General features: G+C 42.8%; 1 protein-coding gene across 5 annotated transcripts in view; it reads left to right on the top strand.

The window, feature by feature from the left end:
• ARHGAP26 (Rho GTPase activating protein 26) overlaps positions 1-27,017 on the top strand; it is a 483,828-nt gene that overhangs the window by 145,819 nt on the left and 310,992 nt on the right. For all 5 annotated transcript variants that reach the window (XR_003427757.1, XM_027081740.1, XM_027081743.1 and 2 more), the window contains exons 9-10: positions 2,137-2,237; positions 9,596-9,690. Coding sequence is in view for 4 of the 5 variants with exons in the window: in XM_027081740.1 (XP_026937541.1) it covers positions 2,137-2,237; positions 9,596-9,690 (196 nt within the window). In the remaining variant the exon portion in view is untranslated. The remainder of the gene's footprint in view (positions 1-2,136; positions 2,238-9,595; positions 9,691-27,017) is intronic.

The raw sequence follows: 27,017 nt of genomic DNA, 5'->3' as shown, positions 1-27,017 counted from the left end.
TATGACTTTTACCCAGATTCACGAATTTTTACCATTTTTCCAGTTAGATCATTCTTTCTCTCTCTGTATGGGTGTGTGTGCATATCACAGTCACACACACACACACACACACACACACTATAATTTTTTCTGAACCATTTGAGAACAGGTTGCATATACCATGCTTCTTGGCTTCAGTGTGTATTTTCTCAAAACGTTCGTTTATGTAACCACAGTTACATATCCAGGAAATTTAACATTGATAAGATATTTCATCTAAACAATATTTCATATTCCCATTTTGTCAGTTGTCCCAGTGATGCCCTTATAGAGCATTTTGTTTTCCTCCAGTACAGGAGCTTATATAGCATTTAGTTGCCATATGACAACTTTAGTCTCCTTTACCCTAGAACAGTTCCTCTGATGACATTGACGTTTTTGAGGAATATCGGCCAGTTCTTGTATAGAATTTGTTCATTGTGGGTGTGTCTGATGTTTCCTCATGATTAGATTCAGGTCATGCATCCCTGGTCAAATCCTACATAAGTAATGCTGTGTTTTTCCCGGGTGCCACATCCGGAGCAAAGGATGTTCCTCTGCCCTCCGTGGTCTTGTTGATTTTGATCACCCAGTCAAGGTACTTTCTGTTTTCCCCACTGTGCTGTCACTATGTTTCCCTTGTAACTGATAAGCGGTCTGTGGGGCGGATACCTTAAGACCGTGCCCTTCCCTCATCAGACTTTGCCTCCATGGAGTTAGCATCCATTGACAATCCTGGCCTGGGCTGACCTTTACTGTGATGGTCGCAAAATGGTGATTTTGCAGCTCTGCCACTCCCCCCACATTTATTAGTTGCCTTTCAGTGTGCTGTAAGGAAGCGTCCTCCCGCTTTCTACCTCCCTCCTTCTCTCCTTTCCTTCCTTCCTCCCTCCCTCCCTTCCTTTCTTTCTTTCTCTCTCTCTCTCTCTCTCTCTCTCTCTCTCTCTTTCTTTCATCTGTCTGTCCATCCATCTTTCTACTGTCAGTATGGCCTTTTGAGTTCCCATTTTGTTCATTAGGCTAAATCCATTACTGTCCTTGTTTATTATGATGCTCAAAGTGTCCAAGATACAGCACTTTTGAAATCTTTGTGTTGTGCTGTCACTGGAATTTATTCCCTAAGCCACAGAAACACAGTTGAATGGTTGGTGTTTTCATTTGTCCTTGATGCTCCAGGGTAGACACTCTGTTGCTTTTTAAGTATACTAAGTGACATCCAACACTTGCAATGGGCATTCACACCCTGAAAAATAATTATTAAGTGTCTGCTAAATCTGTTTTCATGTTATCACTATTGTTTTTTAATCATATCTGCTATGTGATGTCTATAAGCATCCAGAACTCGTATTGATTGAGGTCCTTGCAGGCTAATAATGCCAATCAGGCCTTCTTTCTCTAACAGTACTTTGTTGTTTGAAATAAGGTAATTGGCCAGACACCTGATAAAATCAGATACTGTCAGAATTCGTCTGTAGGGCATCTGCCTCTTTCCTGAGGGATAATTTTGAGGGACAAACTCCTTAGATTACATTTGAGCATTTACAGTTACTTCTGTTCCACATGTCTGGTGTCTCTGGGTTTTCCTTGTCTGCTTTTCAGATCTTCTTGAGTTCTGCTAAAGTAAAAATTAGGGGTTTGGAAGTAGGTCAGAACCCCTGTACGTGTGTGCACATGGTCGCAGAACAGCTGTGTGGGAAGCATGAAGCCATCGCACCAGATGGGAACAGTGACAAGCACTTTGAGGAGCTTTTCTGTGTTCCTTCTCAGTCATTTTACTCCTGTCAGGGGAGAGAAAGGAAACTTCAGATGGAGATTGATCATATGGGAAAGTGAATTAATTTCCCCAGGGAACCTCTACTTCCCTTATATTTTAAGACCCATCGGATGCAGCATTTAGTGGCAAGCAGTGTTCCTTGGTCCTTGGGGAAAGCCCTGGGTCGGTTCCATTTCCAGCTTGTGGAATCAGATTTCTGCCTGTTTACGTCTAGCTGGTATGGGAGAGTATATCGCCCCTAGAAACAGTTTAAGGATAGGTGAGCATTGTGAGTTACTGGTTGTGTGTTTTTCCAGCATGCAGTGGACGTGTAGAGATGTTTTATGGGGAATATTACCTTGCAGGTCATTTTGGAACTTCCTGGGTGAAGCACTACTGTACATATCAACGGGATTCCAAACAAATCACCATGGTACCATTTGACCAAAAGTCAGGAGGAAAGGGGGTGAGTTCATTTTTAAATTTCATGCTCGATTTGCTTGGTTAACATATGATGAGTGTAATGCATGTTTGAAGTTAACACCTCCAATTTTCACTGTAATTTTCTTAATTTTTATACAGTAGTTCCAGGAGGCATGGCACCTGAAAAAGTAAATAAAACAGGATGATTATTTTGAGCACTAATTACATTGGCAGCTGCAATTAAGAAAGCTTTTTGTATTTCACATATATCCAGTGTTAAGTGTGTATAATGTGTTTAGATGCTAGAAATTCTTGGATGACCTCATCCTGTGAAACTGATTCTTGTCACTCTCACCCAATACCCAGAGGGCTGCCAGTTGGCAGTTTCGATGTCCCAATTATCTGTTGCTGTGTAACAGGTCACCCAAAAATGTAGCGACTTTGAAAACAACACCAGTCATTTTAGCATTTCCTACACTTTCTGTGGGTAAGATCTTTGCGGAGCATTTGGATAGATGGTTTGAGCTAAGGGTTTCTTATGCTGTTTCAATCAGATAGTGACTGGAGCTGGATCATAAGGGTCTGAAGCAGCTCTGGGCTGGTCAGATATAGCTCTCTTCCTTTCTCCTGACCTCCTCTCCCATTCTCTTCCTTCTTTTCCTCTTGCTCTGTATAGTCTCAGGGCCTGTCCTCTGGCCTCTCTACGTGGGCTATTTTGGGTTTCCTCACAGCATGGCAGCCTCAGGGTAGCTAAAGGATTCAAGAGTGAATATTCCGGCAACAAAAGGAGACCCTGCAAAACCTTTTAATGACCGAGGCTTAGAAGTCATATTACCTTAGGTTGGCCCCATGTGTTGGTTGAAACAGTCATAAAAGCCCACCCAGTTTCAGTGTGAGAGGACATAGGCCCTGCCTCTTGATGAACGGAGTATCAAAGTCACATTGCATTGAAGAGCATGTGGGATGGAAGGTATTCTTGTGGCCGTCCTTGGAGGAGATAGTCAGGCTGCATCTGCGGGGTCCCCACTGCTGGGAGCTCCTTGCTGTGCCCCAGTGGTTCTCCTTTCCTCTGGGAGTACTCTGTCTGTCTGCATTTTCTTTTTAGGTGATCTGTCTTTTCTCTCTGGCTCCTCATAATATCTTCTTTTTTGTGTTCTTTTGGTATTCTACATTTCATTATGACAGTCCTTTCTCTGATTTTTTTTCTTTTTTTCCCCAATCTGTTGTGCTTAGGCATTTTGGCCTTTCTGGATTTGAGGATTGGTGTCTTTCAGTAACTTTGGAAAATTCTCACCAACTATCATGTTGAATATTGCCCCCCTCCCCATTCTTTCTATTATTCAGTATCTCCTTCTGGAGATATTTAAATATTTTTTAACAAAAATATTTATATGTTTCATTTCTTTGAATCTCTGGACTCCGCTCTGGATAATTTCTTTTGTTCTGTCTTTAGTTTAAATAATTTTTCGGCTGTGTCTAATCTGTTGATAAAGTAGTCCTCTGTAAGTATTCCAACCCTGGCCCTCTTCTCTGTGGCAAATTTTTGTGCATCCTGTTGGGTTTGCATATGTGCGGGCATTACAGTGTAGAGGCTAAGAGCACTGGCCCTGAGGTTGGACTGCCCGGGTCAGTGATGTCACGCTGTTGTCATTACTGTTAGCTACTCCCCTGTGCTGTCCCCTTGCTCTCTGCCATTTCCAGTTTTTCTTCCTGGCTTTCTTTCTCTTAGACCACAATGCAGGAGTTGATCAGCATCTCTGTACTTCCCTGTATCAAGGCAAAAAAAGCCAAGGCCCTTTTTTTTTTTTTTGCAGTACACGGGCCTCTCACTGTTGTGGCCTCACCCGTTGCGGAGCACAGGCTCCGGACGCGCAGGCTCAGCAGCCATGGCTCACGGGCCCAGCCGCTTCGTGGCATGTGGGATCTTCCTGGACCAGGGCACGAACCCGTGTCCCCTGCATCGGCAGGCGAACTCTCAACCACTGTGCCACCAGGGAAGGCCTAGCCAAGGCTCTTTTAATGTGTCTTGTTAGCGGTAGAGTTGACTTATAAATAATCTCAGGAAAGCAGATATGTGAAAATATCAAAACATAGAGAAATTACAGAGTTAGAAGGAGTATTAAAAATCTCTGTTAATAGGAGTTCCTTACTATTCATGAAATGGAAATAGAGTTAGGTCTGCCTTTCTTGGGTCAAGTCATAGTCCTTTTCTAACTCCTAGTCCTTCTAGAAATCAGATTCACTGAGTCATTCTCTCACACAGTCTTTATTTTGGGACCATTTATCTTGTGCTTTCCTAAAGCTGGAGTGAAGAACTCTCTTGTATTTTCTCTACTCCTTTCTTACCACGCTTGAAAGTGAAGGGCAGAGACGAATTATGGTGTGTGTTTGGGACTCCTTAGACTTCAGTGGGATAATAGGAAACACCTCACTGAGTTGTTAAGAGGTTTATATACATTAGTGTATATAAACTTCTTGGGACTGAGCCTGACACATAATAGAGGCTGCCATATTAGGAGCTTGATATTATATGAAATAATTTTTCTAGTAATAATTACTTATATTTAGATTTTGTTTTATATTTTTCTAAAACATTGTCCTTGATCATCCTGTTTTATCCATTTTTCCTACTTTACAAAAGAGGAAATTGGGGGTTGGAGAGAGAGAATGATTTCTAAGGATGTATGTGGAAAGAGTTACTTTGAACTGGTGCTCAAACCCTGATTCTGGAGCCTACATCTCCTGATTCTGAGGTTCATCATCATAATCAAAGAGAATAATACTGTATATGTGTCAAATAATAGTTTTCCATGACGCCACTCTGTTTCCTCTTCCTCAGGGTGAGGAAATGTGAAGACTGGCTGTCCAGCGGTGATGTCTTCTCAGTTTATACAGGAGAATCATGTGACGTCATTGTATGTGTGCTTGTACAAAGCTCTCCTAGGAGCTGGCGGCAGACTTAACGTAGAATGTAGGGTGTTTTCTTTTCCTAACACGCTCTTTGTCCACCCTGTCTCTCCTTCCTTGTCCCTTTCATTTGGATCATTTTCCTTTGAAAGTACCTGCTTTTCTCTTAGCTTCAGTCCAGGAGATGTGAGCGCATTTTCTGCATCCTCTTGGAGACAAGGCCTGTGTGTGGTGAAAGACAGTTCCCCGCGTTCTATCCTGTGAGATGAGGGTGCTCTCTTTGGGAGCCCTAGAGCAGCCCAGAGCTGACCCCGTCCCTTTCCTGGCTTGAAACCCTTCATATGTTCCCACTGCTCACAGTATACAGACCACAGTCTGCATGATCTGGTCCCTGCTTCCCTCAAGCCCTTTCTCAGCCCAGTTTCCCTCTTGCATGGGGATTCCGGACGCACTGGCTTCCCTTCAGTTCCCCAGGGCTCCATGGACCCCCACCACAGGGCCTTTCCACCTGCTGTTCTCCACCCCTGATCTGTGCTCCTGGTTTTATCTCCTGTAGATCCTTCGGGTCTCAGCCCAAGAAAGCCTTTGCTGACCTTCCTGCCGAGGTCACATCCCCTTAATGTAGGCGTTTGTAGCACAGCATGCCTTTTTTTTTTTTTTTTTACATCTTTATTGGAGTATAATTGCTTTACAATGGTGTGTTAGTTTCTGCTTTATAACAAAGTGAATCAGTTATACATATACATATGTTCCCATATGTCTTCCCTCTCGCGTCTCCCTCCCTCCCACCCTCCCTATCCCACCCCTCTAGGTGGTCACAAAGCACTGAGCTGATCTCCCTGTGCTATGCGGCTGCTTCCCATGCCTCTTTTATTGTAGTGTTTGTTACGGTTGTAACTCTTCATTTATTTGTTTAAGTGATTGTTATCTCCATCCCCTGTTTTTTTAACCACTTAAACAGAGATCATCTTTATAGATTTTGCCTCATATGGAATGGTCGTCTTGGGAACAGCATCTTATCTTCTTCTTATTTCTGCGTATATTTGACAATCTTTTATAGTTCCCCTGTTTTCTCCTATTTCTCAGGGACACCTCCTCCTAAGCTTTCAAAGTGAGAGGTAGTCCAACGCCATTAAATCAGAAATAGAGTTAGACGTTAACATGGTCAGAAGTTCATATGTTTGGGCATTTCCAGTCATACATTTACGTGTTGCAGAAGGAGCAATTCTCAATCTGAGAAATTAATCTTAGCCATTCAGTAAAAGACAATAGATGTAAGACTTGTGAATATAAACTATCTCTTCCTAGGTCTTCTGTGTTTTGTGTGCTGTTCTGATATTAGTGGGTGGTTAAGTTTTACCATACGCAGTCACATTTCCTATTATTCAACAAACTAGGCAAGTTTGCTAATTTCCCCCCTAGTTTAGGAAAAAAGATTGGCAGATATAGGAGAAAAAGGAACCCTAAAAAATTCCTACGTGACAGGAAAAGAAGAAATCAGGGGCAGAAACCTCTATGTTTTTAGACAATAAATTAGTCTTGTGCGATAAAACTGTTGCATTCCATTTGTACAATGGAATACTACCCAGCAATAAAAAGAAATAGGCCCTTTTTTTTTGTACCATGGATTTTAAAAATTACCTTTATTGTTTTAATGTTTAATTTTTATTTTTTTTATTGACGTATAGTTGATTTACAATATAACCTAAGTTTCAGGTGTAAAACATAATGATTCACAATTTTTAAAAGTTATACTCCATTTATAGTTATTATAAAATATTGACTATGTTCCCTGTGCTGTACAATATATCCTTGTACATAGTAGTTTGTACCTCTTAATCCCTATCCCTATCTTGCCCCTCCCTCCTTCCTTATCCCCACTGATAACCACTAGTTTGTTTTCTGTGTCTGTGAGTCTATTTCTTTTTTTTTTTCGGTATGCGGGCCTCTCACCGCTGCGGCCTCTCCCGCTGCGGAGCACAGGCTCTGGATGCGCAGGCCCAGCGGCCATGGCCCACGGGCCCAGCCGCTCCGCGGCATGTGGAATCCTCCCGGACCGGGGCACGAACCCGTGTCCCCTGCATCAGCAGGCAGACTCCCAACCACTGTGCCACCAGGGAAGCCCCTATTTCTTTTTTGTTCAATTCACATTTGTTTTATTTTTTAGATTCTACAGTGATATTATACAGTATTTGTTTTTCTCTGTCTGACTTATTTCACTAAGCACAATACCGTCCAAGTCCATCCATGTTGTCGCAAATGTCAAAGTTGCTTTTTTAATGGCTGAGTAGCATTCCAGTGTGTGTGTGTGTGTGTGTGTGTGTGTGTGTACACCACTACTTTTTTTTTTAACACCTTTATTGGAGTATAATTGCTTTACAATGGTGTGTTAGTTTCTGCTGTATAACAAAGTGAATCAGCTATACATATACATATATCCCCATATCCCCTCCCTCTTGTGTCTTCCTCCCACCCTCCCTATTCCACCCCTCTAGGTGGTCACAAAGCAGTGAGCTGATCTCCCTGTGCTATGTGGCTGCTTCCCACTAGCTATCTGTTTTACATTTGGTAGTGTATATATGTCCATGCCCCTCTCTCACTTTGTCCCAGCTTACCCTTCCGGCTCCCGTGTCCTCAAGTCCATTCTCTACATGTGTCTTTATTCCTATCCTGCCCCTAGGTTCTTCAGAACCTTTTTTTTTTAAGATTCCATATATATGTGTTAGCATACGGTATTTGTTTTTCTCTTTCTGACTTACTTCACTCTGTATGACAGACTCTAGGTCCATCCACCCCACTACACATAACTCAATTTTGTTTCTTTTTATGGCTGAGTAATATTCCATTGTATGTATGTGCCACATCTTCTTTATCCATTCATCTGTCAGTGGACACTTAGGTTGCTTCCATGTCCTGGCTCTTGTAAACAGAGCTGCAGTGAACATTGTACACCACTACTTCTTTATCCATTCATCTGTTGATGGACACTTAGCTTGCTTTCATATCTTGGCAATTGTAAATAATGCTGTGAACATTGGGGTTCATGTATCTTTTTGAATTAATGTTTTGTTTTCTTTGGATATATACTTAGGGGTGTAATTGCTGGATCATATGATAATTCTATTTTTAGTTTTTTGAGGAACCTCCACACAGTTTTATGTAGTGGCTGAACCAATTTACATTCCCACCAACAGTGTACAAGGGTTCCCTTTTCTCTACATCCTCACTAACATTTGTCATTTGTGGTCTTTTTGATGATAGCCATTCTGACAGGAGTGGGGTGATATCTCATTGTGGTTTTGATTTGTGTTTCTCTGATGTTGAGTGATGTTGAGCGTCTTTTCATGCGCCTGTTGGCCATCTGCGTTTCCTCTTTGGAAAAATATCTATTCAGGTCTTCTGCCCATTTTTTAATTGAGCTGTTTGCTTTTTTGTTGTTGAGTTGCATGAGCTGTTTTTATATTTTGGATATTAACCCCTTATTGGTCATATCGTTTGCAAAAAGAAATAAACTTGATTTGTACGACATGAGTGAATCGCAAACGAATTATGCTGAGTGAAAAGAGTCAGACGTAAAAGAGCATTCCATTTGTATAAAGTTACAGAATATGCAAACTAATCTGTGATGACAGAGAACAGAGTCAGTGTTTACCTGGGAATGGACTGGGTGGAGGGATGATGGATTACAAAGGGACTTACCAGGAAACTTTTGGGGCTGATGGAAATGTTCACTACCTTGATTGTGGTGATGATTTCACAGATGTATACAGATGTCAAGACTCATAAGTTGTATGCTTGAACATGTGCAGTATATTATAAATTTAAAAATTATACTTCAGTAAAGCTGTTAAAACATATTTATTGCATACCTACTCTGTTCCTGGGCCTGTTTGGCCGCTGGTGACACAAGGGTAAGCAAAAACAGACACAGTACAGTATGCCCTCAAGGAGCTTAGAGCCTAATGAGGAAAGAGACATTATTTGAATCATCACTTACAGCAACAGCAAATCTTACCTGTGATCAGTGCTGTGAGGGAAGGAGGGGTACATGGTGCTATATGAACATGTCTGGGGGTGTTTGACCCAGTCCAGAAATGTTTCCCTGAGAAATGACCATTGAACCAAGGTCATAGAAATCCAGAGTTGGAAGGAGACCTCAAGGTAATCTTGTTTCAACTCTTATCAAACCTATAAATTAAACCTATTTAAGCCAATATCAACAAGAATTTAACCTAGCATGGGTTGATGCTGTACCATCGTGATCTGTTAGTACTCAAGACATTGGGCTCTAAGTATTAAACATGGCTTACAGATTTTATTTGCATGAGGCTGTGGTCTGAGAAGGTTTATGACCAACCTTCCACCTCCTGTGGTCCTGAACACTCAGGTTTGAGAAGATGAAATGACCACTTCTGTGTATGTGGCACGTTTGTCCTGGAGAGGAGCATGGCCTGAATTCTGGCCCCATCTTGATAGTCTGTGTGTTCCCAACAGGGAGAAGATGAATCAGTCACCCTCAAATCCTGCACACGGCGGAAAACGGACTCTATTGAGAAGCGGTTTTGCTTTGACGTGGAAGCAGTAGACAGGTGAGTAGTTGTCACACTTTTTCTCAGGAACAAACATTGCCGAATTTGGATTTCTTTTCCATTCATTCAAAATTTTCTGGTTTTTTCCCCCTCTTTCCCTTCTCCATATAGACCTCAGGCCAGTTACTGATTTGCAAGAATCAGTATAGCCTCCCCATACTATAGATTCAGCCCTGAACCCCTGATTGGTTGGTTTAATTTTAATGTCAGGGATTCCCTTCTTGGGAATGTGTATTATGTCTCAGGAGGATGAATATATGTTTAAAGAAAACTGTTTAGCATGACTGTTTCAGCTCTTTAAGATTTTTTACTTAAAAATTTTTATGTAATGATTCGAAAGGAGTTAGGTAAAGGGAAAAGTGGAAGAAGTTCTATCAATTAAAGAAAAAGCTTTTATGAGAGAGTAGCATTGACATGTATACACTACCAAATATAAAATAGATAGCTAGTGGGAAGCAGCCGCATAGCACAGGGAGATCAGCTCGGTGCTTTGTGACCACCTAGAGTGGTGGGATGGGGAGGGTGGGAGGGAGGGAGGGAGATGCAAGAGGGAGGGGATATGGGGATATATGTATACATATAGCTGATTCACTTTGTTATACAGCAGAAACTAACACAACATTGTAAAGCAATTATACTCCAATAAAGATGTTCAAAAAAAATTTTTTTTTAGTTACAGTATTTCGCCTACCACTGTGTGTGTGCATCCAGGAAAGAAAGCAAACCGCTTTCGATATCAGTCTTAGGAGAGGGAGCTCTGTGTTGTGTTCCTCAAGATTTACAGTCTCATTAAGTTGTACCATTTCATGGTGTTAAGCTAGTTTGACAGCATTCCAGTTCTTTGAGACACTTTACTTGGCAACAGGTTAATTCTTTGAATGAAAGCCATGAGTTAAGCTTATTTGAGCTGTCTATTCAAGATCAGCAGTGCTAGCACAAAGATCCTTAAATCTCATCATGATTGTCCTATAATGCTGTTAATTTATCCCCTTTATTTTTTACTTGTTTTAAAAAAGCTACACCACTTTGTCAAGCCAGTATCTACCCTGTCTGGGACGTTTACCTGTGGCCACTTTACGGCAGCTCTAGAGGATCTGGAGCGCGAGTACCACCTGGCGTGGGCTGCTCCATGTGCTGCCAGGTTTGAAATGCCTTCTTGAGGCATGGTGTGTCCCTGTGTTGTGGCCCCGGAGGCTGCTAGAGCGCCCGTGGAGAGAGCATGCCTGTTTAGCCTAAATCAGACGTTCATGGAAACTAACCGTGTCTCATTAGCAGTCTAGTTATTACAGCTTTGGCTCTCAAGTCAGGCAACCCGGATCTAAATTTTGACTTTGCTGCTGGGTAGCCATGTGACTTTGGGCAAATCACTTAATCTTGCAGGGTCTTGATTTCATTCTCTGGAAAATGAAGATGGTTATAGTACCTGGTTCCTAGCATTGTCAGGATTCAAGAAGAGAAGGCATATAAAACACTTGGCAGACTGGCAAATAATAAAAGCGCAACAGTTAGCCTTTATTATCTGTTAATTAGCATGTCCTGCATGTTTACCTGACTTGATATTTCAAGAGCTAGACTTTAAATGCAGAGAAATCAGTATCATTTGTAAAGAAAAGAGAGTACCCCAATCGTTCACCGTGTGTGGGTTGTGAGAGGGGAAGGGAGTGGAGAAGGGCTGTATGGTGGGGTAGGTGGAATTGGGGTAGCAAAGGGGGATTGCAAAAAGTGTGCCTCAAACTAAGATGATGCTTGACTTTAAACAGATCCTGAGTCAGGATGCCTTAAGCCCTTGTAGGCATCTCCTCTATTCTAAGCATGGAATTTACTGGAGTTCATATTGCTGGAATCCATGAAAGATGGATTAGCAGATGTACTTGTGTGGAAATGGAGCCAGTTGTTTGATGCTGGTCAGCTGAATAGTTCCCAGAGATGATCGCGTGTTTGCAGGACTGCCTGGGTGAGGGCAGTGCCCTGCATTGCAGCTCTTGTTAGATTTGGAAATGAGGTCAATGATTCTTTCTGAAGCTGACTTGTTTTCTTCTTCAGAAGTCTCCCAGAAGTTGCCGAGAGTTGCTTTTTAGGCAATTAAAACTCACCATGGTTCCTCCATCTCATTTCCACCCTTACCAACACTTCCTACCACCTTCCCCCTGTATTGTGCCCAGAAAAGCTTTGCGCGTCCCAATTATAAGCTGAGAGCAAATGTGTCACATTCAGCATACTGAGTGGGTTTGGGAAGTCAATTTCTTCTAGGTCATCATCTCTGGTTCCCTTGGCATGAAGCGGAGGGGCATGCAGTTGTGGAGCAGAATGAGGCTGCTCCATCTCCTCTTAATAAGCAGGAGGGGAGTAGATAGTACTGTTGTATTATTTGTAGTTTTGATGTTCTGTGTATTGTGATGCTTTCTGCCTGGGGAGAGCCTGCCCCCTTTCGGGCCGACCGCTTCTTAGAGTCAGCCGAGGGCTCAGCGTGGTGAGCGCCATTGATGTGTGGACTTCCGGTCCAGAGCCACAGCACCTCTACTGGCTCCAACAGCCCAGGAGGCAATATTCCTCTACCAGACACCTAGGGACCACTCCCACAGCCTATTAGCACCTGTGAAATTATTCAGACCAGCCACTCCTAAACGGTTTACCTATCCCTGCCTTGCCTTTGCTGCAGAAACTCTTAACGAAGGTCGTGGTCTAGGCTCTCCCCTCCGACCACTTCTGCCTCCTGGATGGTGTTGGCGCTTTCCCATGTGGCCCTGTGTGGTGTGCCAAGTGTCCTGTTTCTAACACCTGTGAATATAAGAAACTTGGTTTGCCTGAGCCCCTTCTGTGTCTCCTTTTGTGGTCACACCTGACTGGCCATCACCCGAAATAACACAGAACATCAATGAAACCCCTTCTCTCCATTTTCTATATAGGTTGTCGTCTTTGGTCTCAAAGGTTAGGGTACTGTTGGCAGTATTTTCTTTAGTGTCTTTCTGCATTTTCCCCCCACATCCAGGAAGGGACTGAGGTGAGAGGGAAAAGGCATTTCCACACACTCAGGGGAGGCATTCCTGGGAACTCTGCCCGGAGTCCTGTTCTCTGGAAAACTCCTACACCTTGCTTTTTCACTAGCGTACTTTAGCAAGGAGGGGATGTGCTGCTAGCTGTCGTGCTGTCTTTTCAATCTTCCACAGACTTCTCAGCTTCTACCTGCTGAGCTGGGTAGACAGAGGGGCAAAATGCAAAGTTTAGCACCTAGGAAATGTGAAAGTAAAAGAGGGATTGTTTAATTATTTAGATTTATAATATATATTTATATATTTTTTTTTTTTTTTTGCGGTTCGCGGGCCTCTCACTGCTGTGGCCTCTCCCGTTGCGGAGCACAGGCTCCGGGCACGCAGGCCTAGCAGCCATGGCTCACGGGCCCAGCCACTCCGCGGCATGTGGGATCTTCCCGGACTGGGGCACGAACCTGTGTCCCCTGCATCGGCAGGCGGACTCTCAACCACTGCGCCACCAGGGAAGCCCGGGAATGGTTATATTTAATAGCATGAGGTTTTAGACTGTTCCCAGAGTATGTTAACCTGTAGCATGGATAATCATTATGTAGTATCTGTTAGTGTTTTATTCTATCAAAATATTAATACATGCTAAAGTGTGGATTATTTGACTTAGAATATGTGATGATGTGTGGTTTTAAGGTTGAATACTTTTATCCTTCAGGCTCAGTGATGATGTTTCACGTTGCTCTGTAGCAGAAGCTGTAGCCTTTAGGAAGTGATGTTCTAGGAGGTTGGGGTTGCAAGCTGATGACATCAGTGTCTCTTACTGTGTGGTGAGAACCACTCACTCTCAGCATCCACAGGGGTGCTTGTTAGAACTATAGCTATAGGCCCCAGACCTATATAATCTGACTTTATGCAAGAGAGACCCTGAAATCCACTTTTTGAATAAGCTCTTCTGTTACCCTCTATTCTTAATCAGAATTGGTACATTAAACAGCAGGCATATCACAGTACAGTTTTCTCAGAGCACATGAAAGCATTTTCCTTATTAGAAACATAACAAGCAACAGTAAAACAAAAATAAAAAAACCCTCAGCCTTCTTTACTAAGGAGCTTAATTCTTAGCCTTGTGGAGGAGAATATAGCTAGTAGTAAAGGTGATCACCAGCCTCTGTTACAGGTTACCAGGAGAAAAGCAACAGCTATGACCACAGTAAAACCCACTTTTTTAGTTAACTATGGAGGTGGGGTGAGGGGACCAGCAGTAAGGGAGCGCTTTCTGGAAGCTGAACACTGTTCATGTATTTCATGTAATTCGCGTGTAATCCTCACTACAGCCCAGGGTGGCGTGTGCTCCAAGTATCTCTTGGTACTGAGGAGGAATCTACAGTTTAGAGGGTGAGTCTTACCCAAGTTTCAGGTGGGATTTGAACTGAGGGTCGTAGGACCTCATTGTAGGGCGCTTTGCTGCCTCAGAACTCAGGGTTTTCAGAAACATTTCGAGTGATAAGCCCAGTGCTATCTGTACTTGGATTTCAGGGCCACCACTGACAGTCACTTTGCTGACTGCAATCTGAAGAGGGCTTTCTCACTCTAATCATTGGCATTTGGTGCGTAAACTAATGGTGGGTGAACTAAAGCAGCACACTTGCTTCTGTTCCCATATTTCCTGCCCTGTACCCTTCAGAGAGCCCTTGCGTGACTAACAGTTTAAAGAGGCACTGCAGAGAGAGCACAGGCCAAGCACGGGGCACATGGTTCCATAAATGCTATGTATTTTTTGTACACCTCTTCTTTTACCTTTTATTCTTAAGATGACACTCATTTCTGTTTATCTCAGGAGACTAGCATAAGTAAGAAGTCAAAGCAATAGTGCCATTTATCAGTTGATTGTTTTCATTGTATCCCAACGCGTTGCCGTCAATTTGTTAATCCTCAAATCCTGCTGGAAACGGGTTAATCTCTGACATTTCCGTCCTCTAGGAAGAACTGTTGTGACTCTGACCCATGAATGAGCTAGAAATCAAATTAAGGGTTAATCCAGAGCTCAGGGATTTAGATTTATAGTTCTTGAACTTCTTGTGTCAAAGATCCTCTTTAATACCGTGGATACATTTCAGAACGTTACTTTTAATTCTTACATCTAAGTTATCTTACAACTTTAACATCACAAAACTAGACCTGTACTCCCTTCTCTGTATCCTCCATCCTTCCATATTGACTTCCACATAATTATATAACTCTACGTAATTACATCGCATCTATCCCTTTTCTCTAGTGTCTGCCTTTTTTTTTTTTTTTTTTCCTTTTTCACAGTACTAGTTTTGGGGGGAGGTTCAGACCTAAGAAGATGCTGAAGACCCCTGGACTTTTCTGAGCAAATGTCGCACAGGCTCATATTAGCTCTTCATGCCTTTGGCTTTCTCTGAAGAGAATTTTATTGTTTGCAACCCTGAAAAGTGAAAGTTAGTAGAAATTCTTGTGACTTCAGTTCCAAACTGAAAAATTGCTTAGACCGAGGTACCATGTCCGTCAAATCAATGTGATGCTTCTTTGAATTTCCCTTCTGGTTTTGTTTTTCAATTCATTTTCAGGACTCTAGCATTTAGAATATTACGTGGCTTTAAATGAACATGTGTGGGTTGCAGTAGTTGTGGGTGTTGCTACAGCATTCTCCGAAGAAGAATATTTTCTTATTTTCCTAGAAGATATTTGTTATGGCTTGAGTCGTGTACCTCCCAAATTCATACGTGGAAATTCTAATCTTCACTCTCTGACAACGAAAATTATTTGGAGATAGTAGAGGTCTTTGCAGAGGTAGTTAAGTTAGAATGAGGTGATTAGGGTGGGCCCTAATCCAGTATGACTAGTGTCCTTATAAAATGGGGTAATTTTGACACAGAGCCAGACAGGTACACAGGGAGAATGCCATGTGACCATGAAGGCAGAGATCAGGGTGATGTGTCTTCAAGCCAAAGAATGCCAGAGATTGCTAGCAGACCACCAGAAGCTAGGAGAAAGGGATGGAAAAGATTCTCCTTTCCATACTTCAAAAGGAACCCATCTGCTGACACCTTGTGCTCGAACTTCTAGCTCGAGACCTGTGAGATAATAAACTTGTGTTGTTTATGCCACTCAGTTTGTGGGTCTTTTTATAGCAGCCCTAGCAAACCAATATAGTATTGAATAAGAGGGCCTTTCTCACTGAAACAGCCATAAAAGGGGCCCCCGACAGCCTTTTAGATGGATGGCCCAACACACACTCCTTTCACGTAAGTTACCTTCCATATTCTGGATACTCTTTACGGCAGCCTAAGCTTTCATTAGCTTTTTAAAAAGTCATCCTTTCTTATCCCTTAATAAAGAAGCATTCTTTGGTGCCTTTGTATTACCTTACCATAGAACCAAACATTTGAAAGTTTATATGTTATATTGGTTAATGGACTAAAGAATAGATTTATCACTTTTTCTTTAAAGTGTGTTAACTCTTTTTGAGGGAGCTTAGTGTAAAATTCCTGGGTAAAAATGGGACTTCATCTAAAAGCAGCTGTTAGGGGTAGTGGTGTGTCATACTTGCCAATGTCTGTCTTCAGTCACTTTGAACAATGAACTCCACCGTGCAGTAACTTATGGAAATGAATGAGCAAATGTAGGGGAAATATTTGTTTAAGCTAAAGAATCATGGTGGTAGTCATCTCCCAGCATCTCTGCATTTGTTTATCTTTAAGAGATGTCTCACAGATGTATGTGACACATGTGTATTTTCTCCCAGATGTCTTCCAGGAGGGACCACTAAACCATATGGAAAATAATAGAAACAAAAGGCTTCTTTTTGATGCACTGAATCAATGTAGTCTCTTGAGAGGTGGTGTTTATACTTGGGGAAAGGAAATAATTAGAATGCTTTATGTTTTCCAGGACTAGCTGACCCCAACAGAAGTCCATACATTTCAAGACGTTATGTAGGGTGTTGAGTGCCCCATTCCCACCCTTGGTACTCTCCAGAGGTGGGCAGCAAAGGACAACTTATTAGGATGACAGGGGTACTGGGTGCTACTGGTGTCACGGGGACCAAGACAAGCACAGTCCTTGCCTTCATGGATCTTACCGTTGATTGTAGAATGGGCAGACACATACACATACATTCGTGCAACTGAAGGTATAAGTACTAGTATGTTGAGTGTTCCAGCAAACTCGGAGGACCAGAATGCTGTAGGGAAGATGTAACACACAGAAGGACTTCACCCTTCTACTCTTACAGAGAATGATGGCATGACTAGAAGGCCCTGAATTTTCATTCCCTCTCTCCTCCCCTCCCTTCCTCATTTATTAACCATAACTACATACTGGAGACTCTACTGACCGTGGAGATATAAAGTTTAATGAAGCATTATGAATCTAATGGACTTTCCTTCTTAAAAGTCATCTGATTTTTCTTGCAAACCAAATCCAAAGTCCTCCTTCTGTGAGCTTTCCACGAATAGGTAAAGAGAGACAGCTTTCTTCTGAACCAGTCCCAGCCTGGCGTGTCATACCCACTGTCAACTGTATCCTCGCATCCCACCATGTACTGTGTGTTTGCACAGTGTACGAGCTTTTCTTTGTATTGGTTGGCTGGTTGTTTAATTAGGTATGTTTTATATAACTCTGTTCAATTCTAAATATCTGTCTCAGGTAATTTGCTCCCAGAGGCAGAATAACGTCATTTTATCCACTTTTTAATCCAGTACTGTGTGCGTGTGGTTGTTCAATTTTGTTTTCTATGGTAATGCAATTTTTGAGTTAGATTATTTTGTTCTTTCCTTCGGGACTTTGGTGAAGTACTGTGTAAGAGACTACAGGAGCTGAATCATGTTAGTTGATATTTAAACTAAAATTTGAGCGAGTACACACACAAACTGCATTTCTGTATAGGTAGGACAAAAACAAAACAAAACAGGAAAATGGGAGATTGGTAAGAATAGTGGCGGCTAGAAAGATTAATGGAAAATCTGAGTAATCTACCCCAACGCTCCAATGAGTCACCACTCTTATTTCAAGTCCATTTTTATAGAAGGCTGCATGATGCTGGTAAAAGATCGAGGCAGCCCTAAGTTTGAGTTTGAGATCTGCTTCTTTACTAGCTGTGTGAGTCTGGGCTGGTGGTTTAACCACATCTGTAAGGTGGGGCTAATCACACCTACCTTGCAGGATTATTTTGAAGGTGGAATGCTGTAATATTCTTCCCTGATGGTAGTTCTCTGTCAGAAGAGGTTGTTCCTTTGAAGTTTTTTGCTCTACCCTAAAACCCAGGACTTCCTTGTTCTTAATGGTGAGCCATAGCTTTGGAGGGTATTTCTTTGAGCCCGTTTGTTTCATTTTGATGGCGTGCCTTTTTCCTATAGTGCCATGACTCTTCAAGTCATCAGTAAGCTGTGCGTGAATACAGGTGCTTTAAGTGTATATCCGCAAAGGGGCTGCCAGGGGAAGAATCTGTTTTCAAATTATATATGCGATAACCCGTTATTTATCGACATTTCCTATACAAGATAAAAGGTTTAAGCCCCTCCTTCCAATTTATGGTGTCAAAAGGAAACCGTACTAATTTTAAGTTAAAATAATACTCTGTTAGTTTGGTATGTGGTGTGTATGCATGTACTTGTTTGTGTGTCTTCGTGAGATTGTGTGAGTGTTAAGACTGTGTTTTCCAAAAAGAATCATCTTATGTAACAGACTTTGTTTCAGTGCTCAGCCTCTAGGTGGCAGTTTTGTATATGTATTAGTGACTATTAGCTGGTCCCGTTGAAAATTAGCCGTCCTTTATACATTGACATTTGGTAGTCAGTGGTGCGTGTGTGTGTGTGTGTGTGTGTGTGTGTGTGTGTTTCTGTGGCAGAAATCATCATGTGAATATTACCTCTTAAAGGAAGGGTATTCTAAGTGACTCATTCTTTCTCTAGAAATTCCTTCCTCCCACCCTTTTGTGATACATCATTTCATACCCAGTTTCCTGCAGAAGCAAGCATGCTCAGTTAATGTAACTTCTGTTTAAACATTACATTTAACCTTGCTTTCTGAGCTCAAGTGTCGGGCTCTTTGCTTCAGGGACAGCTTATATGAGGATAATGAAAACGGATGAGTGATTGGGACGGTCTAGTGTGTATGCTGAGAACCAGCCAGTCCTGCTTTTCCCTCTTGGTGTGGCCTGTCTTTATCTTTTGCAACAGATGAATCCATTTTTCCTGGTTTCAAACTTCCCCTCCCCTCCCCTTCTCACCCCTTGTTTGAAATAATATTTGATTTTGCCTTCCTGCTGGTTGGTTAGAGTGCTGGTCTCAGTGCCATTGACATTTTGGAGAGGAAATGGCTTTTTCCTTCCTCAGAGGGTGTTCTCCTGCTCTGACTTCCATGATTTGGGTGGGCTGGGCGGGGGGGGGGGAAATATTGTACTTTCTGAATTGCTCCTTGGCTGTTCTGTAAAATGAGCTAGCTAAGAAGTTCTTAGAATCTTTAGAATTCATGTATTTTTTAAATTACTGGTTTTTTTCCCTTTTAAAAAGTTAAATGAGAAAGTATTTGCTGATGGATTCTGGTTTAAGTAAGAGTGGGATGTGTTCGTTAATGGACTGTGGTGTGAAGTAAGGCAACCTTATTTATATTACTTCTGTTACTTATTTCTATTCTTATTACTGTTTCTATTCTTTAGCCTGCATAGTGAAATTTGGAGTTTTACTGATTGAGTATACCAGTTTATTTGCCAATTTCTAAATATAAAATGAGTTTATTTTTTAAAAATTGAAACGAAAATTTTGCTATCACGTAAGTCCAAAGAAAGGAGATGGTTCTACCAGCAAACTCCACTTACTTGCATGTCTGATCATCATGAGATAGAATACTAACAAAGAAAAATTGGTAAATGACCTAGAAGATTTCTTGAATTAGAGTATTTTTCAGTTTGTTATCAAAATAACAAGTGTTTGCATTTCCCCTGAGTGTTACTCATCCTGGCAGTTAATAATGCTTTCTCCTGGTGCTGGGCGTTGAAATCTGCTTACTCCTATGTCCTCGGTGCCCACGGCATGCACATCACTGGCACTCAATATGTTTCATTTAAGACCGTGTAACTTAATGTGCCAAAGATGTCTTTGTCTGGGCTTCCTGTTTCATGACTTCAGTCTCCTTTAAAATAAAAGTATAGGAAATTATCTGATGTGATTGGCAGTATTACTCTTCAGACTATTATCATTGCTATGGTCCTAATTATTTTAGGACCTTTCCTCCCAGGACGTCACTGCTGTAGGTTATAATAGGTTATGGTTCATTCATTCATTAGGATCAGATCCTTTCTAAATAATTGATTAGAAGCCTGCTTCTGAAAACTTCTTAAGCGGTGTGTGTGTGTGTGTGAGAGAGAGAGTGTGTGTGTGTATGTGTGTTTGGGGTGGGGGGCGGGGGAGAGGAAGTCCCTTCCTCCCTCTCCCCTTTCCTTCCTCCAGAGAGAGAGAGAATGAAAGAGAGAAGTGCCTTCTTTCCCCTCCCTCCCTCCTTCCTCCTAAGGAGCTGGTCACCCTGGATCCCCAGGGCACAGACTCTGCCTGCACAAGGGGGCAGTACAGTGTTGTGCTTAAAGTATGGGCCTTGCTACAGAGTCAGGCAGACTGGGTTCAAGTTGAGGCTTTCTTGCTACCTAGCAGTGCAAGATTGTGCAAGTCATTTCTGAGTCTCAATTTTTAAAAGAAGTATAATGATAGTACTGCTTCATTGCAAGGAACAAATGATAATGCAAGCGAAGTCCTTAGCCTGGTGCTTGGCCCGTAATAAACACTCAGAAACCTTAGCTGCAGCTGGTGGGCCACTGGTTTGCAATGTCTGGTTTCCCTCTCACGTTCTATTTCTCTCACCTGTACCCCACCCAGGTTACCATGCCATATGTATTCTTCTCATGTGCAAGGATATGTAATGCACAAGCATCGTCAATGGTTGATTATCTCAGAGCATGCATAGTTCTGCAGATTCGTAAGTTTTTGTCTCCAGATAGTAGATGAATGTTGCCCTCCTGTGATGACACTGGGTCCGCAGCATTGGAAAAAATGGGAAAGTATCCCAGGGTCCTCCTTCATTGATGAACTGGGAAGGCTTCTGCTAAGTTGGACTGTGAGATGCATCAAGAATACAGACATGTATCATTGTTGGTCCCGGTGCATGAGATGATGTTATAACATGTGGTGATGGCCTGGGGTGGAGCTCAGGTAGGGAGGGGCAGAGAAGGACGAACACAGACCCCAGAAATCGCAGGCTGGTGGTCCACAGACATGTTTGGTTTGGCTTGAGTTGTTTAAGGCAACATTTTAAAATGGGAAAAATCTGTAAATATTGATCGTGACTTCCCATGTGCCAGTTGTTTATATGGCTGAATGGCGGATGCCTCCTTTGGGTAGGGTGTGTGCTCTTCTCTTTGCTGCAGTCTCCACCATGCCCTGTTGTCCCCCATCATGATGACAGGGGACAGCTGCCACTTTGCCTTGCATTTGCACTGTTGTTTTTCTCATAGAGGGGAAACCCCCTTTGTTCCTATGACTCTATCAGAAAGCAAAAGTGCAGAAGAATAACAGGCTGCATGTTTTAAGGAAAATGAGACCGAGCCTATTTTCCTTGGGGCAGGGAAGAATCTTATCCAGTTTCACTCATTTTGCTTACTTGCCTGGTCACTCTAGATGTCTGACTCTGTAATTTCATACCCGCACGGAAGAGATGTCATTCTCCGGGATTATTCTGCGTTGGCCATATCTTTGTGTAAATGAAGATATGCCATATGTTTGTGTAAATGAAGATCTACTGAAACCTTGAACACTTAAAGTTGCCAAGGAACGGCTAGGGACCAGTTTTCCAAGTAGCACTTTAAAAGCAAAGGACCACTTCCTTTGGTGCTTGCGTATCTCTTTTCACCAGTGGATGGCAGTCCATTCTCCAGACCTTCATTGTTTCCCTCTGTCTTCCTATCTAAACATAGTGAGGTAGGTTTCCTGTACAGCGGTGAGTACATGTGTTTCTGTGGATGCCACAGTCCTTCTTTTACTCTGACCTTGACCCTTAAATGTGCCATAGTGTGGATAGAAGCTGGGGAATGAACTCTTGCCAGCAGAAGATTTATAGTCTTATGAATGAGTAAACCCAAGATCTTTGGAGGTCGATTTAGAAAGAACAGTATTGTTAGGTTCTGAGTGTGTTTGTTTCAGCGGGGTGGAGTGAGTTAGTAATAGCATTTCCTGGTCCAGTAGGAAGTGGGTGAATTGCCAAGCCACTGAGATCACCACTGTTGACTCAGATTCAGGAATAAGATTAGAGTAGGGAGGTTGTCGAGTAAGCCTGGAATCAGGGCTGGTTGTGATTCTGCTTGCTCCTGGCTGATGAGAAGGCTGTGAGCTGACATCAGTAGTCCCAGGTTCCTGGATGTGCCGATAAACTATGTATTGCTTTATGAGGGCCCTTTGTGGAGGCCAGAGTTGGAAGGAGATGGGGCGGTGGGTAGCAGTTTGCCCTGTGATAGGTGAATAACTATTTTCTGCATCGCCTGTGTAGTGTGAGAGGTGAGGTGCTTAGAGAAAGTTGCAGATCCTTGTTCATGCTTCTCACACTGATCCAGATATAGCACTAACCAAGGACATATTCAGAGTGAACAGGAGGTGCTGTATTTGATGTAGAATTGTAGGATTGAGCCACAGGAAGGATTGTAAGTCATTTGTTCTTTCTCTCATCTGGTGGGTAGTGGGAGCACCCTGGCAGATTTTCTAGAATTTGCTGAAGGCTCCTTCTTTGTCCTTAGCAGTTATCGGACACTAATTCCAAAAGGGGGAAGTAGGCCACTGTGATGCTTTATTCAGGAGGAAAAAGGAAATGGCTGTGATGTCAGAACCTGTATGTCAGTCTTTGGCCTGGCTTGCTTTCTGGTAGAGGTGTGATTTTTCAGTGCTGTGTGACAGTGTTTTAGGGGTGGGGTCATGCGTATCAGAAGCACCGTGGCTCATTTCTTTTCCTTTTTAAGCTGCTCTTCTCCCTCCATAATTTTGACTTGCCGTCCATTCCTTCCACTGACCTGCCGCTCATTTGCCCCTGTGATAACAGCTGATTTTTGGAGCATTTACTGTGTGTCTGACACTTTGAAATGCCTTACACATATTTCACTCAACCTTCACAACAACCCCATGAGGTAGGCACTCATTCTCTACCTTTTAAAGAATAGCATAGAGTAGTTCAATTACTTGTCTGCTAGGGAGCACTAGAGTCAGGATAACTACTGAGTTTAGATGAGAAGTAGTATATCTTGGGTTTCTTTAAACTTTTTTTTTTTACTGAGGCGTAATCCGAGTGAAATGCATAAATCTTAAGTCTATGTCTTAATGACATTACACGCACAGACACAGACACACACAGACACACACACACCTGCGTGACCACCCAGGTCAAGTTGTAGAACATTTCTGTTACCCTAGAAGGTCTCCTTGGGCTGCTTCCCACTCACGGCCCCTACTCCTTCCCCAAGACAAAATCACTGTTCTGACTTCAGTCACCACAGATGACTTTTGTATTTGAACATCATATAAATGGAATCACATCGTTGGTAGTCTTTTATGTCTGGCTTCTTTCCCTCATTATTATTATTATTTTTTGTTTGTTTGTTTTGTGGTACTCGGGCCTCTCACTGTTGTGGCCTCTCCCGTTGCGGAGCACAGGCTCCGGGCGTGCAGGCTCAGCAGCCATGGCTCACGGGCCCAGCCGCTCCGCGGCATGTGGGATCTTCCCGGACCGGGGCACGAACCCGCGTCCCCTGCATCGGCAGGCGGACTCTCAACCACTGCGCCACCAGGGAAGCCCTCTTTCCCTCATTGTTAAGTGTATGAGATTCATTCATGTTGTTGCAGTAGTTGGTTCTTTTTTGTTGTTGTTTTGTTGTTCCATTGTTTAAATATACAACAGTTTATTCTTTTATGAATGGGTATTTGGCTTTTTGTTGTTGCAAAATGTGGCCATTATGAATAAAACTGAGTATTTTCGAATGTGTCTTTTGGTGGATGTATGCGCTCATTTCTCTAGGGGATACATCTAGAGGTAGAATTACTAGATCAGAAGGCAGGTGTCCATTTAGTTTTAGTAGATATTTCCAACGTGGTTTTATCACTGTACTCTCTCACTAGCAATGTATGAGAGTTTCAGCAACTCTGCATTCTTGCCAGTACTTGTTATTGGTGGTCTTTTGAATGCTCTCCATTCAGAAGGTATTTGTTTTATTTCATTGTGGTTTTAATTGCATTTTCCTAATGAGTCATCATGTTCACCCTGTTTCTTATGCTTGTGACCACTGGTGTGTCCTCTTTTATGAAATGCCTATTCAAGTCTTTTATCCATTTTATTAATTGGGTCGTTCATTTTTTTCCTATTTATTTGTTGGCATTCTTTGCATATTCTGGATATTCACCTCGCTGGAGATAAAAATCACAAACATCTTCTCTTACTCTCTTAATAGTACCTTTTGATGACTGGAAGTTCTTTATTTTGGTGAAGTCCAATTTATCCTTATTTTTTGTGATTAGTGCTTTTTGTGTTCTTTTACAAAACTCATTGCCTTTCCATCTCTTGGGTATTTAGAGGCAGAAAAAAATGTGGAGAACCACTGGCCATTATTGGATTCCTGTTTTTGGATTGGCTGTTTGCCTACAGTGGTGTTCTGAGCCCTCATATTTAGGAAGCACTTTAGGTTTCACAGAGCTCTTTATCATTCGCCCTCATTTGATCCCAGGCAAGAGCTCACTGAAGGCCTTGCAGGAGCGTCTAGTCCCTTTTGATGGCAAGGGACGTGGGTGGTCAACACGAGCTCTCTGGGGGCCGCAGTATCTCCAACGTTTCCCGTGGCTTTGTGCTTGAGGGCAAAGCATTAGACTGCTTGGTTCAGATCCTGGCTCTGTAACTGTGGACAAGGTACTTAACCTGTTTGAGCCTTGATCTTCTCATCTGCTAAATGGGATAATGAGAGTATACCTCCCTCATGATGTAGTTGTGAAGATGAAATGAATTAATTAATAGATAATGCTTAGCACACTATCTGGCACACAGTGCTGGGTTATTATTCTTGTAGTTGTTCTTTTATTATATTGTTTGATAGGGTCACAATTGTTTTTTTTAAATTGAAGTATAGTTGACTTAAAATATTAGTTTCAGGTGTACAACACAGTGATTTGATATTTTTATAGACTACACACCATACAAAGTTATAAAATATTGACTGTATTCCCTGTGCTGTACGTTACATCCCTATGACTTATTTTGTGGTTTGTACCTCTTAATCCCCTTCACCTATTTTGTCCCCCCTCTCACTCTTCTCGCCTCTGGTACCCACTAGTTTGTTCTGTGTATCTGAGGGTAACAATTCTTTGCAGAGCTGGAAAGAGCTCTGGTCATTTACTCCATTTCTCTTTTATTGTGTCATATTTTCCTTTTCTCATTCCACACTCCCACCTCGTGAGTTCTGTCTCTTTCCCTCTCCTTTTCTTTCCACTTTTGTTATGAAAAGCCAGATGCATTTCAGAAATGAACTAAATTGATACCTGAATGAAAGCATACTGTCTTACAGGGACTGACATGGAACGTGTAGGGCCATTGAGAGTTTTGTTTGTTTTCTTTTGTTTTGAGGGATGGTGGTTAGTAGGGGCATAGGGATGGTAAATATGGAAAGGAAGTTAACTGCTTGATTCCAAAATAAAGTTGACACATTTACCTTGGTTCTAGGAATTACACACATAAGAGATTTATGTAATAGTGGTTTAAGGTATAACAAAGGAAAAGAAATTTGAAGCTGAGTGTTTTCTAGATGCCTAGAAAGGGTAGTACATACAGATCCAGATGTACATACACCAGGCTAAGAGAAAGTTTTCTGGATCTGGGGTGATAGGATTAGAATCAAGGGTGTCAAATCTACTTTAGTCAGCTCTCCACCACCCCCTCACACAATAAAAAAGGAGAACAAAACCACATGTGGAAAAGAGTGTATATTTTGATATTTCTTCTCGAAATGAAAACAAATCCTGTTGACTTTCCTGGTTGCTAAGGCCCAGTGGCCCACCCTTCACAGCCTCTGAGTTTGTCTGAACTTCCTCTTTGTGGCTCTGGGTAGCAATTTCACACTGTGTGCCATGAAGCTGATGTGACATCTGCGAGGTTCCTGAGACCTTGGTCTGCAAGGCAGCTCTTGTGGTCTCACTGTTGGCTGGTGAATACCTAGCAGGAAATGAACTGGAGACGCGTTGGCATGTAGAGAGTAGCTCTACCCCAGCGGGGAGAGGAGGGCGTCTTTGCTCTCCAGCGTGGGGGGAACAGGAAGGAAAAAGGGGGGCGTCTGGGTGGGCAGAGGGGCCTCAGGATCCCCTGGGGAGATGGTTAAAATCCAAGTTCGCAGGCCCAGCCCCGAAGTCAGGTTCAGTGAGGTGGGGCTGGGCTGGGCACCTCTATGCTAAGGGCATGCATGATTCTGAAGCCAGGGGTCCAGGCACAACAACGTTTAGAGCAACACACAGAGGTCCAGGCCCAGGGACTAGAGTTCCACAGTGCACTGCAGCTTTGTAGACTTTTTATCTCAAAGCTGTTAAAGCTTTGTGTGTGGCTGGCTTTAAGGTGGAAAAGTAGAATCGGTCCACCCAGCCCCTGGCCGTAGGGCTGTGGCTGCCAGCAGTCTGCAGATACCCAGCGGGTCAGGCACACTGGGTGTGCTGATAGTGGTGGGAAATGGGCCCTTGGGCCTGAGAATGAGAATTTCTGAGAAGAAGAGGGAGTGTCCTGGCCGGTTCAGGGAGTCACTGTGTCTTCTGAGTCACTGTGTCTGGGTGCCAGCATGCAGTGTGGCCTTCACGGGAGTGACTGCCCTCTCGGGAGTCAGCGTCCATCCCATCACCTGCCTCTCATTCACCCTCTTACCCCCCCTCCCCCCCACTGCTCCTCCCCCTCTGTCTCTCTGTCCCCTTCCCCGCCCCCGACCTCGTTCACCACCTCACGCACTCACACCCGCACCCCAGTGTCCCTCATCCCCGGCCCATCTCTACTTAACATGTTCACATCTTTGAAAACTTTTTTTCTTCAGGGATGTTGAGGGATGATGACTGAAAAGAAACAAATATGATATTTAAAATACATTCAACATAAGTATTAATAGATCTAGCTTATTCATTGGAACTATGGAAATAAGCCAGGAACAGTGACTATAGGTGGGTTGAGTGAACAGGCTTTGGTGCTCGTGGGCCCAGGCTTGTGCTGCGCAGGGCATCGCGGAGCTCGTTTCTGTGTGTGTGTGTGTGTGTGTGTGTGTGTGTGTGTGTGTGTGTGTGT

Source organism: Aethalodelphis obliquidens, unplaced genomic scaffold (assembly GCF_003676395.1).
Source record: "Aethalodelphis obliquidens isolate GAN/ISIS:26980383/991018 unplaced genomic scaffold, ASM367639v1 scaffold45, whole genome shotgun sequence".
Taxonomy (NCBI): Eukaryota; Metazoa; Chordata; class Mammalia; order Artiodactyla; family Delphinidae; genus Aethalodelphis; species Aethalodelphis obliquidens.
Note: the sequence above shows the minus strand (reverse complement) of the source record. Positions and strands in the feature narration are given on the sequence as shown.